We start from the raw sequence: 18263 nt of genomic DNA, 5'->3' as shown, positions 1-18263 counted from the left end.
CTTTTTGTTCAGTTTTTCCTATAATTGTATTAAGACTGAACCTTTTCCTGAAAAACATGAACGTTAGTGTTAAAGAATTTAATATCACATAATTTCCAGGTAAAAAGAAAAAAATATATGACATCGATGGATTACTTTACTTTTTTTATGGTTAATTATGAACAACCGATACATTACTACTGCACAAAAATAATTATAAACATTTGCAACATCAACGCTAAAAACATGAAACGAACACCAAAAGTTACATTACACAAACCATGAAAATGGAACATAAAAGTATACATTTTAGAGTCGGTAACAAACTCCAACTTAGGATAAAGAACTACACTTTTGGAAAAAAAGACCTCATCTAAAGAATCCTTGAGCTTGAACCGGTCCATCTTCAGAGGACGCACATCTGTACCAGGAAAACATACACAAATAAATTAATAAACAATTTTTACAACTTTTACATTCAAATTACTTTTATGTGCATAAAAAATATTGTTAATTACATTTTAAATACCCGTGTGCTCTTAGGAGTGAGAACAAGCAGTTTAGTATGAAACATGAAGGGTTAGGGTTAAATGATCTGCGGTGCATCGGAGCAACAAGCAGCGCTGTCTGCTGTCATCTTCGAGAAAAAACTGTCAAAATGGAGCTGACCACAAGCGAATGGTCCCTAATGGAGAAGGTAGGCATAGTGTATGAAATGTACAGTAAAAGGCTGGACAAATGCAAAACTGTCCTATAATATCAACGAATTATATTTACTTTTTTATTGCAGGTGCAAGAGGCCCTTAAACCCTTTAAAGTGGCAACAAGGGCACTTTCAAATGACAAACACCCAACAGCGTAGGCTGCGCTGCCTTTAATACATATACTGCTCGCACAACTGAAAAAGCAACGCCAGACGGACCAGAACCACCGGCATTGTCAGAGATGAAGACAAAGATCGCCACAGATCTGGAGAAGCGTTATTGTGAGGAAAAGGGCGCATTTCTGCTGCTTAACAAAGCGAGTTACCTGGATCCATGCTTTCATCCGCCTCGTTCATTTTGAAAGAAGAGCAGAGACGGCAGGTGGCTATTCTGGAGGAGATGAAACAAGTGAATGTGGCAGAAGGCACAGGCAGTGAGGCCGTTAGCGAACAACCCCGTGATCAGCAAACGCAACCTGCTGAGAAAACTGCGTTATCTGCTATGGGGTGTCTCTTCTGAGACACCTATTGCACGGACAGACCAGACCAGAAGGACATCAGCCTGCTGCTCCAAAAAGAGATGTCGATGTATGAGTAAGAGTCTCCAATTCCTGCGCAACAAAATCCTCTCATGTGGTGGAAATCTCTGGGCTCTGGGAGATACCCTCACGTCGCTCAGATGGCATTCTGAACGCGTATTTCCCACCGCTGGAAATATAGTAAATAAAAAGAGATCAGCACTGGCCCCTTCAAATGTTGACCGTCTTGTGTTTTTGGCAAATAACCTGTAGGTCTGATCCGACACCAGTGACAACGCACACTAAAAATACAACGGAATAGTCAGTTTTGTTTCCTTTTTTTTTATACAAGCACCAAGAATGTAAGTAGCCTTTTTTTATTTCACTGTACTTGAGTAAATATATATTCATTAAAAAAGTAGCTCGCTTGGACCGTTCAGTTCTATACTGTAAAAATGTTTCAATCACTGACTGAAGCCTGCTATGTGTGGTTATGCGCAGAGAGTGTGAGGTGCGGGCACAAATACGTTCAAGGTTGTCAAATGTTGAAAACAAAACAAGTAGTGACATGACAACATGCGCCACCAAATTTTCTGTCAATTAAAATAAAAAAACAATGATATTCAAATACTTCGAATACTGGGTTTTTTTTTAGAAGGAATACTCGAACTTCATTTTTGAGCAATTTTGACAGCCCTAAAGCTAACGAAGCAAACAAAGGGTGGACTGCTGTTAGAGCTTATGAGCAGTGAAGCAAGGCAAGCGACTATAAAGAAAATGATCAGTTCATGGCTTTGGACATGAATAAAAAAGCTGCCACTAATGAACAAGTGACTATAATAAGTGTGAGAACGACTAACTTGTGCCATGTTCATTCTGTCACTACCCGTTGACTTATGAAAATGTTACACACTTTTAGGAGTAGGGATGCACCGAAACTGAAAATTGGTGGCCGAAGCAGAATAAAATATAATAAATTAAATATAATAAATGATGCTTTATTGCCATATATGTAAATGCGAACTGCACTACTGGACCCCCAAACTGCTCTACTTTTTCTGCTGCTGATCGTGTTGGGAGTCACTGCTTGGAGCCACGGACCCATTGTTTACACACATCAGCTGTTAGCACTCCATGCTAATGCTACACCAGCCTATGCAGCGAGATCCGACATTGCTTGTGAACTGAATAGGAAACTAAGGGGATGTTTACGAATTTGTGGCTCACAGCGTTAACAAAGGAGTCGGCTGTGGAATTGGATGGCTTCCAACTTTTACGTGGTGACGGAGGACGGAGAGCGGAAAGGAGAGAGTATGGCTGTGTTTGTGTGCGGAATGGAGGAGCTGCTCCTGTTTTGTTGCTCTGGTTCTGCAGCAACGTGCACACACTTTTCTGCACGTTGTTTGATTGCGTCATACGCTACTATTCGGCCTTGCTTTAAACTCACTCCACCAAAGGCTGAATGTGGCTTTTTTGGCAATATTTGGCAGATTATATTCGGTTACCGAACATTTGGTGCATCCCTATTTAAGAGCTTTTATCTTGTAAACTGCTGCAGATTATTTTTAGATTGATATTTTTACATTTAAATATCTACAAAGCTGCTGCATTTTGACATTTTTTTTAAATTTTTGGCACAACAAGGAAAGCTAAAACTCAGGACACTTTATTGGTGGTTTAAGATGTTTTTTTTAGTTTGTCCTGTAGATTATTAATTTAGGACCTACCCCAAACCCTGTGATTTTCTTTATTTGTTAAACCAAAATACTTCTGTGCACTAGGGATGGGCAGTAAGGACTAAAAAGAATATGATCCCGATAATTTCTGGTATTTATCACAATAACGATAAACATCACGATAAATAAAAAAATATAAAAAATAAAACAATTCCCAAATTAAAGTGTAAACAGGTTCCTTACAACCACAAATACATTTGAATACAGCAACACTAGACATCAAAAAAGGCTACAATAGCTGCTGACTCAAAGAGCTCATGGGCTGATATACAATGGAATGTATTAGTGCACGTGGGTCACTCTATTAGTGCTACTGTATGTAATTCATTTATTTCCTCACTTAAAATGAAATTAAATTCTCTAAAAAAAGCGCATGAAAAGCACAAATAACTTCATTAATGTTTTTACTGCTGCTGAAACTTGTTTAATTTATCTGATAATGAGTTACATGAAGTTATGATTGATAAATAACTCTGATTTCCTATAATTAAACCAGATCAAGCTGATGATTTAATCATTCAGCATATTTTGGTGTAATAATCTCAATAGTTACATTAGTCTAATGGAACCAGCCTTGTCTTGAGAACATGTGAAATATAATTAAAAATAGTAAATACTGACATTAGTATTTATGCCAACATTTATTTCATACAACGTGTGACATGTTAGCTTTTATCCTTCCATACAAGTGTTAAATCTGACCATAAACAAATTGATGGCTTTCTGTGGCTTTATAACTGTAAGATGTGTTCTTTTAATCTTTTTACTTGGTCTATTCCTTATATGGAGTGGTTAGCATTAGCTCTTAGCCCAGTCTGTGTGTTAGCTTAGTTAGCTTTAGTTGAGTTTCCACTTCATAATCATTGCTACAGGTTCATCTGTCCCCATGTTTGTAGGAACTTTGAGTGGATCTGACGGAGGAACTTGGATTGGTTCACTTTGTTGGATGGTCTGGTTTTGACCAAGTAGCGGTTCATGATGTATTGCAGCACGTGGAGGCTCCGCTGCCGTGAACAGCATTTCGCTCCAGAGAATAATAAATTGTTGATAAACTTGTGGGGAATTTTGGCCCCTGGAACAAGGTTTTTATGGGCATTCTTGACTAAATTGAGGGACAAATGGCCGGTGGCCCTCGCTAATTTCCGACATGGGCATTTATCGTTTCTATCGTGGGATGACATTTTTCCCGTTGAGAATGTTTTTGACGATATATCGCATATTCTTACTGTGAACTTTATTATTGGCAAAAAGCTGAAAACAAATCTGCAGTGTAACCTGATGAACACATTTTGTTTGTTTTTAAAATGTGAAAAATGAAAGACTAAAAAAAGTGATTGAGTATTTGATGATTATTTGAGATTACCTCATGAGCAGTTAAAACAACAAGTTTGCATTGTTTTGTGGATATTGTTCAATGTTTTACAATAAAATAAGATTGGAATATTCAAGGTGCATCCTCTTTTAAAAAAAAAAAAAAAAAAAAAAACCGGGATTGGCAAAAATCGGAATTTGGTGATTGGCCAGAAAATTGCAATCAGTGCACCTCTATTGTTTACTTATTTTTTTTTTTAATTTTTAGTGTGTTCCTTTATTTTTTTTCAAACATGGGTGCTCAAACTGCACTATTTTTTCTGCAGCTTGTGTCTGCAATTTTTGCAATCGTGTCGGGAAATACCGCTTGGATTGTTCAGAGCTGAATCAGCTGTTAGCACTCCGTACTAATGCTATGCCAACCTATGCAGCACAAAACTCGACATCCCCGTGAACGGAGGACGAAACGGTGGGGATGTCGCATGGGGGCAATATCCAATAAGATGGAAGAGCTAGCGCGGCGCTAACCGGCATGAGAAGGATTGTTGTCCCTTATAAAGACACAGACTAAAGTTGTTTTTGATTTATATTGCCCAGCTCTAATAGCATGAGGTAGCAGGAAAGCATTGAAATTAGGGATGTAACGATTCACTCAACTCCCGATACGATTCGATTCACGATACTGGATTCACGATACGATTCTCTCACGGTTAATTTTACAAAATGGGACTGTAGACAAATTTTTTTTGGGGGAAAAAAAACTAAAAAGTACGGTACTATTTTCCTTTTATTTTTCATTGTCAAAAGAATTCCTTGATAAACTATTCAAAACAATGCAATTTAACTAAAAATAAATCTTGAATGAAATAAATAAAGGAATAATACAAATGAAAATGAAGCCTATTAATTTAAATTCTGGTTCTATAATAAACAATGCAAAACTGCATAATAGTTCTTTCGTTTTTTTTTAAAGTGCAACTGAAACTGTATTTTGTGCCTTAACAATTGGACTTTAAAAAAAAAAAAAAAGAGGGCGCTGGTAACACAGTGGTCAGTTGGCATGCAGATATCTTGCAGTGAAGAAGAGAAGCTATGCTAGCAGACAGAGCTAATAGAAAAACGTGACTTTTACAGATATTCAAGTAATATTACAGATATTTTTTCGGTGCTAAAGGGGTAATGAATCATTTATTAACATATTTAAGCATAGAAGGCGGCCAGAAAGAAAGTATTAGCAGACTCCGCCCGCTGCCTACACTTGTGGATAGCGCCCTCTGCTGGTTAAAAAAAGTACTGCGATTCAATTTTCAGAAAATCGATATTAACCGTGATACCTATGAATCGATTTTTAACTGCCTTACGATTAATCGTTACATCCCTAATTGAAATCAGTAGTTGCTGTGCAGTACAAGAAGAAGCATAATCTATTTTGTCTTGATTATAAGGGGTTTTCACTCACAATTTGGTTCTCCAGAGCCAAACTTTACTGTTGCTGATCCGAGACCTTCTTGTTTTCATAGCGATCTTCATCTGTGTTGGACTCTAGATGAGGATCTTCGAGTGGCTCCAAAAATCTGAACAAAAAAAGTGATATTCTAAGAATGAGATCTGTGCACTCACACTTACACAACAGTTGTTTGTTTTAAATTAAGAGAGTTTTAAGAGATATATAGGGATAAGGTCATACCTGAGTTCTAGGAGGACGTCAGTGTATTCTGCATGTCCGGCATCAACAAGCTTCTTTGCAACATGGCTGCCATCGACAAGAACGTCCACTCCCCAGTGTTTGCCCCAGAGAAACTCCTTCAAGAAGATCTGCAGGCGTTTCCAGTACAAATGCTGTCTGAAAAATCCAATCGTTTCATCGCTCCACTCGTTAGTTTCCCCAACAGGTTTCACCCCCCGGATGAGGCAGGGGTAGACAGTTAGGAGGTTGGTTTTCTTTGAAAGAGGCTTGTTACACGATGAATCCTCATGGTTAGGAAAGTTATTAGATTTAAACTCCAAAGTGTCTTTAGAAAGACGTTTCCCTTCTAAGCCATCATCCACCATGATGGGCAACTTTTTGAAGGCAAGGGATGAGTCTTCTATAACAATGTTGAAGTCAAAGGGTGATGTGACAGCAGTGACATAACCCATATATGACTTGATCTCTGAAGGAGAAAAAAGAGGTTTCAGAAGTGTGTATGAATCAGAAGCACGCTCCTGTTCTGCACTTTCAATGGACAACTTGATCTCCTTGTCCAGGCTCACTGAGGCTTCATCACTGTCCATGAGGAACAGTTGATCCTTGATCATTTCCACCATCCAAAATTGATCAACTTCATTATACTCCAAAAAACAAGCTCCACTTCTTTGCCTGTGGCCGGTTTGAAAATCTCTTGCCACAGCCTTTGAGCATCATCTCTCTTGTTGCACTCAAGGCAGTTAATCTCACAAAGAACAGCAAAATTGGGTATTCTTTTCAAGTAGTTGCAGTGCTGCTGTCTGATGGAAGACGTTGAAATATCCATTGTGATACCATGAGCAGGAAGACCTTGGATTTTTCACCAAACGTTTGCTGAACCACAGCCCTTTGAAACAAATTTTCATGAACTTGAACTACACATTCAAGGCCCTTCTTGATATCTTCACTTATTAGCATCTTATGTTCATACAATTCCTGAGTAATGTGGTGTTCCAATGAAATCAGCATGTTATTGGTCCTTTTCAGCCTTGCATAAAAACGTCCAACACCAACTGCAGACAACAGAATTGCTTGCTCCTTTGCTTTGGCTTTAATGAATATTGGTGTAAAGGATTTTACGTCATCATTCGTTACTTCGAGATTCGTCACTTCAACAGTCGAAGACTTTTGACTTGTTTGTTCTCACATATATCTTTAATACTTTTGTTTTTGCTGGATCTCGCACATACATTGGTTTCAATTAAACATGTAGGAGACACTTTCTTTTCAGGCAAGACTTCTTCTACTGCCTCGTCTTCAAGAATCTGAACTTTGACATTCCAGGTGCACCTGCTCTGATGGACAAACTCTACCAATAATGGCTTCTGCACTTTGGAATCTGTTAAAAAGTCATTTTTGTTGCACGTGTCTAAAAGGGAACAAGGTATACTGAATCTGGGCAGAGATAAAAACTCTTTTGGAACGGGATAGATTCCTTCGTTCTTTACGATAGCCGAGTTACCATAGTCCACAAAATTCACGCAACAAGTGAAACTTTTCTCATAATCCTTTATCTCTGCACGATAGTGCACCATCTTCCTCATACTGTGCCAAAACAAGATCACCGATACTCAGACATTTTGTCTTCGCCAAGGGATGCCTGAAGGTTAGTGAATTTAGATCTTCTACCATTTTCAAGATTGCTGACTCATCATCTGACAGCTGTAAAAAAAAACTGTTTGCTGAATCAAAGTGGGAGACAAAACACTTTGCCCTAAAACCAGCTCTGAGTTTCTTATGTATGTGGCATTGGTGCAGCTGGACAAACAGTTTTCTTCTTGCAATTCTGAGGCTGTTGGTAGACTTTTTTCGCTTTTTTTTTTTTTCGCTCAGATTTCAGAGGAATAGGTTTCTTTGAAGCTTTTCTTTCCCTTGTTTGAGCTTCCTTGTTTTTGGTATCAACATGAACCGATACTCTTGAAAATGTCTCCTTTTCTATTTTATGAAAGAGCTCCTTTACTTTCTCATTGATGCTCCTCTCCTCACAGAACAGCTCAACATTAAATGAACCACTTTCATTCAAACCAACTATGATAGCCCGTGCTGACTTGTTGAGGACTGCTTTTTTCAACCATTCTTTGACATTCACACTGCTCTCTTCCTTTGGCACCAAATCAAGGTGAAACCTCAAAGCTTGCATTGGGGTATACAACAAATCTGCACAACCCTTGGGAATGGACATGACCTCACTTTTCTCCAACACGTGTGTGTTTCCATAATCCACATAAACGACACTGACATGAAATGGAGAGGGATTGTTTTGCAACACAGCACGGTACCAATTTCCATCCAAGTACTTCGCCAAACACAACATCTGTACAACAGTTCTGGTGCTGTCATTGTTGAGCTCATGACTCAACTCAGAGATGTTCTCCTCAAGTTTGTGGATGATATCAGCATTTCTCTCAAGGTGACAATAAACCTCCCACTGATTGCTGACATGTGTGACAAAGACCTGTTCTTCCATTCCAGGTCTTAGATCATATGAGGAGAAAATAAACGATTCTGGACTCACAGCTGACTGCTCCTTTGCTGTCTCTTGCATTGTAATGCCCAGTTTAATCACGCTGTTTATTAAGCTCTGCTGCGTTTGGCTGTCATGAAGGTCAACAACATAGTACATTCCTTGGTTTTCATTGTCTAACTGCGAAACCACAAGGCATTGCATACCATCAGTGTGGTTACGCACAATGTTTTGAGCTTACACATCACTGGACTCCAGTCACAAAAATCCTTGAAGCCGGCAGAGGTTTGAGGGTTGTAAAGGCAGCACCTGAACGCTTGTCTTTCCAAATGAACAAATTCTGGCATTATTGCCTGAAGATATTGTTGATCCACTTGGATGGTATAGCCATAGTCAACCAGCAAAACTGTGGCAAAACGGTTTTCTCTCTCTGTGATTAAACCTCTGTACCATTTATTATCAACAGGTGACTTGGCAACGCAACATGAATCTTCAGCCTGCAGGGCTACTGTGTGAGCAGAGTAATATTGATGGATTTTATCATTCAAAACCTTCAATTCAGAGGCCTTGTTGAGGGACTGGCACCAAAAGTCTTTCACGGATATGAAAGAAAAACAGCGAATGGTTAACATCCACCCAGGCTTGATCTCCAAAGCTTTGAAAGTTCTTGCAACTGGAGCTTTTTTGTCATTTTTATTGCTTTTTTTTATCTGCTTTGTTGTTCTTCCAATGGCTGTTGCTCTTTTTTGGGAGTACTTTACGTTTTTGGTTTCATTTGCGTCACTGTGCACAACAGACTTCAGAGAAATATACTCGGCTTTGTCTGAAGTAACCAAAAGCTTGGCTATACTCTGGCTTTCCCCCCTTTCCATCTCATTGAGGTCAACTGCAAGTTGATTTTTTTCCATCTGCACGACATGGACTTGCAACGATTTGTTAAACACAGCTTGTCTGAAAAAGTCACACACAGCAACAGGCCAGATATCATCGCAAAGTATCAAATTAGCAAGAGTGCAATCAATTGCAAATCCGGGTATTTTGGCAAATGCCTTGGGTATGTTCTTGATCAACATGGTTGGCACTTTTTCAATGTTGCCAAAATCAATGAACAAAACCTCAGCACCATGGACAAGCTTGTCTGTCACGACAGCTCTGTAAAAATGCATGTCCTTCTCATACATTGCACAACACAGATCCCGAGGCTCAGGGTTCAAGAGAATTTCTTCATCAAGCTTGACTTGACGAAAGTAATCCCCAATACCTGCCATCATTTCATTGAACTCATCGTTTCGTTTCTGTGTTCTTATCCAGAACTTGTTTGGATTTTGGGCACCGACAACAAAACCCTCAAAGACGGAGTCTGCTCCCAACCCTTCAGCCGTCATCGCTTCTTCCAGTAATTTCCTAAAAAAAAACTCTTTGTTCATCAAGTCTTGCTGAGTTGATAACTGATTACCTTCAGACAATGACTCTGCCTTGGTTAGGGGAGCCATTTGAAAGGGCTGTGGTTCCTTCACAGGATCGTCTTCAACACCAGACACAGTTAGATAGTAAAGATGGTGTTCATCATCAAAACCACTGATTTCCACATCCAACACTCCTCCTTGCAAGCTTGACTTCAGTAAATTTAGCAGTTGAGACTTTGGCATCTTCACCTGACCCTTCATAGACAGTGAGCAGGGTAACGCCATTATTGGTGTTAGTAAAAACTCTTCAGGCAACCTTCGGATATTGTCAACGCTGACGGTTTCAAAGAATCCGTAGTCAACAAAAAGTACTTTGACATGACTGCTCACTGGAAAAAATGATAGAAAACCTCTGTACCAATTTCCATCTTTTCCCTTGACCGAGCACAACAAGCTGATTTTCTCTGCAGAACCTCTTCTCTGTTGTTGGTTTCCGTGCTCACACATCAAAGCCAACTTCTCCGAAATCTTACAGAGTTCACGTTCCACACCGACCATTTGAAAGAAAAACATCCTGTGGTAAAGTGCCGCAGTTAGTTGTACTTTTGCACGAGTCCCACAAATCAACTTTGATTCAGCACATTTCAAAACATCTTTGTATTTTGTCCAGAAGGATGGTTTGATGAAAAGCTCTACTTCCTTTGACTGATCAAAGGGTGTGTCGATTTCTGATTCCATACTCCGTTTGACCGTCACCTCTGTGAGCAACTCAACCAAAAGGAGAAATGTATCTCTGTCCACGAGCCTCCCAAAGCCATGTAGAACAAGGTCACTGTTGATGTCAGGAACCTCCAGAACAAGCACCTCATAGGGAAGACGGGCTTGAACATATCCTGTGATGCTTTGTCCAACCAAGCATGAAAAATATTTGTCCACCAACAAGTGAGGACAATTGCGAACCAGGAGGACATTGGCAAAGAAGCCGCAGACAACTTTTGGAGGCAGGGTGAAGAGCTCGCTGGAAACGTGTGGTCTGTAGGTGGCATCAACAGTCAAGATGTTTCCATGATCTATGAGGTAGACCTCAAACAAGTCATTGGTTTGGCCCTGAACTCTTCCTCTGAACCAGCTGGCAGAAGTCACGTCTTCTACGAGGCAGAACTCGCCGATATCCACCTCTGCTTTTGTCTTTGCTGTCCTTTGTATTTCTCCATGGAGAATTTTATAGTCCAGTTCACATGTATTAAGATAGTGACCCTGAAAGTGTACCAAAGTAGCCTCGGGCGTCCAGTCCAAGTGAGTCAACTTCAAGTTCACCGACCAAAGGAGAGATTCCTTTGACACTTTAGAATCTTGAGACCTGTTAAATAAAGTGGCTTTGATTATCAACTTTTTTAATCAATTGTACTCCTCTACTCTTTGCTCTTAAACTTAATGTTTGGTTAACAAATAAATAAATAAATAAAGCGTTAATTCTATGAGTAAATCCAGGAGGTTTTGAAAACCAAGCCAAATGTGGGACACATTACAAATATACATAAATGTTATAAAGAAAATATCAGTTAATCAAATGTAAAATAAAAAAAAAACAAAAGGCCATTTTTTTTAATTAAAACTTCGTAAATGTTGGAATGAATCTCATTATTAGAACATTTATATTGAAAATGAAAGCGAGGAAAACTTTCTGCTCTTTAAAAAAGTGAAATTGTTACAAGACTAGGCCTGGGCCGATAAATCAATTAACCCGACGGTAAATAAAATGAACTCGGTAAGTTTGCCGGGCTCGGTATTCGGAATGTGCGATATTTTATCGTCAAAAATATTCACACCCGCGGTGTCCGCCAGCGGAGCCTCACACCCGCGGTGTCCGCCAGCGGAGCCTCACACCCGCGGTGTCCGCCAGCGGAGCCTCACACCCGCGGTGTCCGCCAGCGGAGCCTCACACCCGCGGTGTCCGCCAGCGGAGGAGACGTAAGCGATGTGATTGGAAGCAGAAGCGTGACGCCGAGCGGGGCTAGCAACCAAGCTAAGTCTAAGTATTTTGTTTTCCTCGTCTTTCGCCTCCAAATAGTCTGGATGATAAGGAGGTTCACCCTCAGCACCTGCATGTTTGTTCCATAGCGGAATAAACGGAGTAAACCAGAAACTAATTGGTCCATTCTGTATGGTTTAAGACTGAATGAAAACGGAACAGAATGAAATACAGGGAGGCGGGGCCGTTAGCGTTTTTGTTTACAAAGGTTCTAACTGGATTGGAAGTGTTACCTGTTTAGGAATGTACATCTATATACCTCTGTGCCTCAATGTTTAATTTATTGCAAGTGCAATTTTGTTTTTGAGAGAGACTTGATAAACCATTTTATTTATTGCTTTGGTTGGGTGTGGTTTTGCATTTGAGGATTTTTTTTCTTAAAAGAGACAGGGTCTATTTTATTGTTTTTGCATGTAATATTTATTAAAGTGCAATTTTTTGCTAACAGAGACTGTCCATTTTATTTTAATTGTTTTAGTTTAAAATACTTAAAAGTTCTTGACATTCTAATTACAATGGTTAAAAAAATGCTAATGAGAAATACAAGTTGATTGCATTTGAAAGGGTGTACTTGCTTTTTTGATATGAGTTCATTACATTAGTGGTTATTTTGATCTAAAAAAAATAATTAAATAATCAACAATAATATCGTTTATCGAAAAAAAATTGTGGGACAATATATCGTCCAGCAAAATCTGTTATCTGCCCAGGCCTTTACAAGACTTCATTATTATGTGAAAGGTGAAAACAAGGGCTGCATCTGAATATTCCCTCCTGTCTCTTTTTCCTACCCACTTTTCCTTAAACCTGTCCATGCCATCACATAGTTAAGGAAAGGTGTTAGAAGACTTTTCTACAAGAGTTAGAAAAAGGCCATTAAGTTGTTTTGACAATCAAACGCACTTCCACTAAGTGGTGAAGGTTAGTTTCCAAAAATGGACTAAAAGTGCATTTCTAACACTTTCCTTTGCGCCTCTAGCCGCTGATATAATCTAAAATATCACAAGGTTTGAATGTAAATCAAAGGAAAAGAGGCTACGACGAACAAAAGTGAAACTAAAAGAACGTCACATTGAGAATGGTTGCTCACACTCGCCTTCCACTCACTAATGAACTTTAATCTAAAATAAGTAAGATTTTATGAAATTGTTACATTTATGCAAGCTGTAGGCCTACATAACATTGTAGACATTTACATGTACAACCACACAAAGCATTCCTAGGTAAATGAAATATGTTGAATATAACAATGTGGCTAAAAATTAGGGCTGTACCGAAATGAAAATTTGTAGCCGAACCAAAAATAAACGCTTGGCCAAATACCGAATGCGGTTGTAAAGTCTTTCATATTTTTTTTTAATAGTGCATAAATAACCTCAAATACATTTTTAGACATGTTTTTTAAAGAAAGTAAATGTTTATTGAATATTATGACGTTTTTTAAATATTCCAGTATCCTTTGCTTTTCAAAAGAAAGCACAACAAAGTTTTTCATTTATATTAGCCCTTCAAATAAAACAAAACATGCAAAACATTCCAAAAAAAAAACTAAAGTGCATTAAAGGGAAGGTTTGATGAACAATAATACTTTGTTTTGCTACAGTGATATACATCCCTTTAGCCTCATTCAGAGGGCCAAAGTGTAAAAAGTAGGGTTGGGCACCAAGAACCGATTCCAAATAGGAACCAGTTCCTACCGTCCGGTTCCAGAACCGTTACGAGGATGTTTGCATTTTGATTAATTTTTTAGATTCCTAATTGCCCGCACTAGTTTTTTTCCGCGACTTGCTCTGTTTGTATAAGATGCGTTCAGAACGCGACTGCAGGGTGTGCGTGTGAGAGAGAGTGTGTGCGCGTCTGGCTACAGTTTTAGTTTGGACCGCGGAGATGAGAGATATGAACTAATCACCGGTAAAAATCCCAGTAAAACTCTGGAAAACAATCACCAGGAATAAATAGTTGCTTCCTGATAAAGATAGTAGCTCTAACAACTGGGAAATAATAAACTGGTGATATTACAGCCTGTGAATGCAGTACGGGGACGCATTTACTCTGCCTCTGGGTCCTAGTGTCAGCCCGCCGGTGAAGCCTCTTTCATTTACCGAGGTCCGTGTGTGTTTAATAAGTGTGTCCGTGTGAAAGTCCGCATCTTTATGCCTCTGTCCATCAACTCTTCATTATATCCATGTCTTTTAAGGCTCTTATGAAATAGTGTCGGCTGTGGTCCGGGCCGCCGTCATTCCGCGCAAGCGCAGAATGACCCAAATAACTGTAAAGAGGTCTTACACTAGTCTATTTTCTTTTTAAAGGTGTTTTTTGTGGCTTTAGACTCCAACTACATTTATGTATATAATATCTTCCCTACAATATAAACAGGTTCACAAAATAACAATTTTTTATAGTTTCTGTTTTTACTGTATCCAGAATAATGATAATCTTTCTCAACAAGAATTGTTGACTGATTTGTCAGGGTTTGAGTTTGTTTTATTTAGTTTCACATCTACCTGTAGCTCTTTGTTTTTTAGATGCTGCCAACTTGTTTGTAGTTGTATTTCAGCAAGTTTCACTTTTACAGTTCCAGTTGGGGACCTTTGTAATTGAATATCCTAGTTACAGTACAGCAACCAAATTAAACTATATCAACTAAGTGAATTAATAAAAATGGCATGTGTAAAAGCTTTTTAAAATTAAAAAATTCTTCTGTGAAATCTGTGACCTGCGCAACTCAAAGAATCGGAATCGAGAATCGTTCAGAACAAGAATCGAAAACAGAATCGTTAAAATCCAAATGATGCCCAACCCTAGTAAAAAGTTCTGTTTCCTCCCTCCCTTGTTATTCCACATTTTGTAAAAAGTGAGCTCCAAACGGGCGAGTTGGATTATGCCCACGTTGGCAGGTGACATCACCTAACATGCCTGCTAGAATGCAAGCTCCTCCCTCTCCAACTATCTAACAGTTAAAACAAACACAGCGGTTTAATTAAGATTATATATTTTACTTAATTGCCATATATGTAAATGCAAATTGTACTACTGGACGCCCAAACTGCACTACTTTTTCTGCTGCTAATCATGTTGGGAGTCACTGCTTGGAGCCACGGACCCATTGATTACACACATCAGCTGTCAGCACTCCAGGCTAATGCTACACCAGCCTATGCAGCGAGACCCGACATTGCTTGTGAACTGAGGAGGAAACGATGGTGATGTTTACAGATTTGTGGCTCACAGCGCTAACAACTGACTCGGTTGTGGAATTGGACGGCTTCCAACTTGTACGTGGTTACTGACGACGGAGAGCGGTAAGGAGAGAGTCTGGCTGTGTTTGTGTGTGGAAAGGAGGAGCTGCTGCTAGTTCTGTAGCAACGCGCGCACACTTTTCCGACTCAAAATTACTGCACGTTGCTTGATTGTGTCACGCTACTATTCGGCCTTGATTTTCACTAAACCGAAGGCCGAATGTGGCTTTTTTTTTTTGCAATATTGGGAAGAATACTTTCGACCACCAAATATTCGGTGTATCCCTACTAACAATGTCTCTGATCCCTTTTTCTTGAACAACAGAGTGTCTGTTTTATGTCAGTTATAATCTGATATGCCTGCAGATCATAAAATATGGGTTTTAGATTATTTAAAGTTGTTCAAGGCATATTATTGCATTGGAAACTTACATGATCTCCATCCCTTTTTAGTCATTGAGAGTTTCTGTGAACACTAGAGTGTGCGCGTTCCTTTAAATGTTGTCGCCGCAATGAATTGTGGGTCAGCATTATGTTGTCTTCTTTGGTAAAGGATGCATCAGTGTTTCCAAGGCTAAAGGAGGTTATAAATTACGCATTTAGCCTCCTTTCCTTAGCTTATAAAGAATTGGAATGCTCCTTATCATGGCCGCCACTCTAACACTTCCGGGGGTTAAGGAAAAGTGGATAGGAAAGGAGATGGGGGGACTATTCAGACACTGCTAAGAATTAAACTTTTTTGCTATGGATTTTTATTGAAGGCTTTAAAAACTGCCAATAAATAAATTCCAGGTCACACATAACAATAACAACCATTAAATACTACTAGTTAAAAATATTTCTTATGAGGAGGATGAAAAAGCCTACGTATTTTAGTTTCATGCAAACTCAGACTTTAAAAAATACTCCACACTAGGGCTGGGCATTTATCAAGATTCAAGAGATATTGAGTATTCAATTTTGACAATATAGAATATAACAATATTGCCTATATCTAATTTTTTTCATTGCTTATTTTGCATAAAATAAAACCACACCACAGAACTCACTCACACGTGCTGTCCCTAACAGGAGAAAACAGCAAAAAAGGGACTCATAATGCACAGCTTTGTTAATAAATGCCCCATTGTGTTTATTTTTTTTTCACTCCTATCGTGTATTTGGTTTTCCTATGTATTTTTGTTGTTCTTTTGTGGATTTTTCAGTAGTTCTGGATTAGTTCTGAGCCGTTTTGTGTATTTTCTGGTGTGTATGTCGTTCTTGGATTTTTGTTGTTCCATTGTGTATTTTTCTCCTTTAGAGTAGGTGATTGTTCTATTAAGTATTTGTGGTGTTCTTTTGTGTATTTCTCTGTTTATTTGTGTTTTTCTAGTAATTTTGTGTATTTACATTTGGGCCTCCTAGTTATCGACGTTTGTGATACACGCACAAGTTATTATTCTTTTTTACCAATCTTAAAGTAGTATGATGTTATTTTAGCCTGTGTGGCATTTTGAGTCAGCAAATTTAACCCTGAATTGTCTTTCTGGTAAAACTTTTATTTAAATAAAATGATCACATTTATATCGTATATATATATATCGCCATTTAGAGAAAAATATAGTTGTCCTTACCTCAGGTTTTCTAAGGACTGATTGGGCAGCATGACAGCACAACGTCTGGCGTCATCACAAACAACCTGTAAAAAACACGGCAGATTTAACGACCACCTTGGTTTGAAAGGGAAACTTTTTGTCACCATCAACTGCATTAATGTAGTAAACTCACCATGAGTGAGTTACATCTGCTTTATCCTTTGTTTGTTTTTTTATTTTTTTTATTTTTCCTCCATCATATTCTCGTCTCTTTTCTTCCGTAAAGAATGTAACAAGACAGTTTAAAAAAGTTGGTAAAATGAACAGTTATCTGTGTAATATTGAATTAAGTAAACAATTCTTAAAATAAAATGCAAATGTAAAGTACAGATACCTGGAAAACCTACTCAAGTATAATAACTGTGTTTTTACTCTGTTACTCACCATCTCTGATATATATATATATATATATATGCCATGCCTGTTGACATGTACTGTTTATTGTCCAAATGTTTGCTGTTCAGTGCTTTAAACTAAATAAATGCTTGGAAAACATCTTGTATTTCCACAAATATATATTAAATGCAAACTAAAGTTTTAAAATCATTGTTTTGACCGTGAAGATTGTGTTTAATTAAACTATGAGGAAAACCTCTTGTAATGAACTAGTCGACATGGAAACTCGTCTAATTTAGCATAAAATGCATAATTGACATCAATATTTTAATAATGTTACACAATCAAACACAAAAATCAGTCATGTGAAAAATATAAAGTTATTATGAAAAAGAATCAAAAGAGTTTTTTTTTTTTTTTGAACAAGTTTAATGAGGGGGTAACACTAGCTAACGTCGGTGACCCCTAGTTAGCTGGAGAACCGATGCGTTTATAACATTACTTTCAATTTTCGTTTCAACAGCCACGGAATATCAATTATCACAACAGATACATGTTTTAAAAACAATAAATTGTACACTTTCATCACTTCCAACGACAAGTTTGTGGTGTTTTATCAAAGATATTAAGGAAGAAAACGGACGTAATGATAGGATCGCGGCCTAGTCACGTAGACAGAAACCGTAAGCTATAAATTGACTTCAAAGTTTTGTAGACTTGAAGTAGACTTAACTTTAACTTGTGCATGGCAACTTTTAAAGAGGCAGACTTTACTTACATGAACATGAACACTTGTTCTCTTTCCTCTGGCTGAGCTTCACCTTTTTACCGCTGCGGCCGAACACACGTGCGTGAGGATCTACTTCCGGTTCGGAAATATTCGCAAAATAAATCCACTAAAATGCGCGCTTTTATTTTCTTTAACTTTATTAATAATTACGCCATACCGTTTAGCTTTCCCATTCATTTAAAATTATTATTATTATTATATTATTATATTTATTATTATATTATTATTATTAAATTTTTTTAGACCACTGTTTTAAAATCATTTCAAAACCATGAATAATAAAATGTCGATTTCATGAGTTTTAGTGACAAAGATTTAATAATAAAATAACACATTTAAAAACTGGATATTAGAAAAATGCTGAAATTTATATGAACCAACATATTTGG

At 38.1% G+C, this 18263-nt stretch overlaps 2 protein-coding genes across 2 annotated transcripts; both read right to left on the bottom strand.

Annotated features, from left to right (window-relative positions):
• Positions 1 to 291: 291 nt before the first annotated feature.
• On the bottom strand, positions 292 to 6703 carry LOC114458255 (uncharacterized). Its single transcript, XM_028440622.1, has 3 exons — positions 5935 to 6703; positions 5707 to 5821; positions 292 to 400 (listed from the first exon to the last, which is right to left on the bottom strand). The coding sequence occupies exons 1-2, from the start codon at positions 6552 to 6554 to the stop codon at positions 5731 to 5733; spliced, it is 711 nt and encodes a 236-aa protein (XP_028296423.1). The 5' UTR covers positions 6555 to 6703; the 3' UTR covers positions 292 to 400; positions 5707 to 5730.
• Positions 6704 to 8613: 1910 nt separating this feature from the next.
• Positions 8614 to 16759, bottom strand: LOC114458311 (tudor domain-containing protein 15-like). The gene is made up of 2 exons (XM_028440716.1): positions 16728 to 16759; positions 8614 to 11203 (listed from the first exon to the last, which is right to left on the bottom strand). Exons 1-2 carry the CDS (start codon positions 16757 to 16759, stop codon positions 8614 to 8616), a joined length of 2622 nt encoding a protein of 873 aa, XP_028296517.1.
• Between the last annotated feature and the right edge of the window lie 1504 nt (positions 16760 to 18263).

This window comes from Gouania willdenowi (genome assembly GCF_900634775.1).
Source record: "Gouania willdenowi chromosome 24 unlocalized genomic scaffold, fGouWil2.1 scaffold_320_arrow_ctg1, whole genome shotgun sequence".
NCBI classification, from domain to species: Eukaryota; Metazoa; Chordata; class Actinopteri; order Blenniiformes; family Gobiesocidae; genus Gouania; species Gouania willdenowi.
Note: the sequence above shows the minus strand (reverse complement) of the source record. Positions and strands in the feature narration are given on the sequence as shown.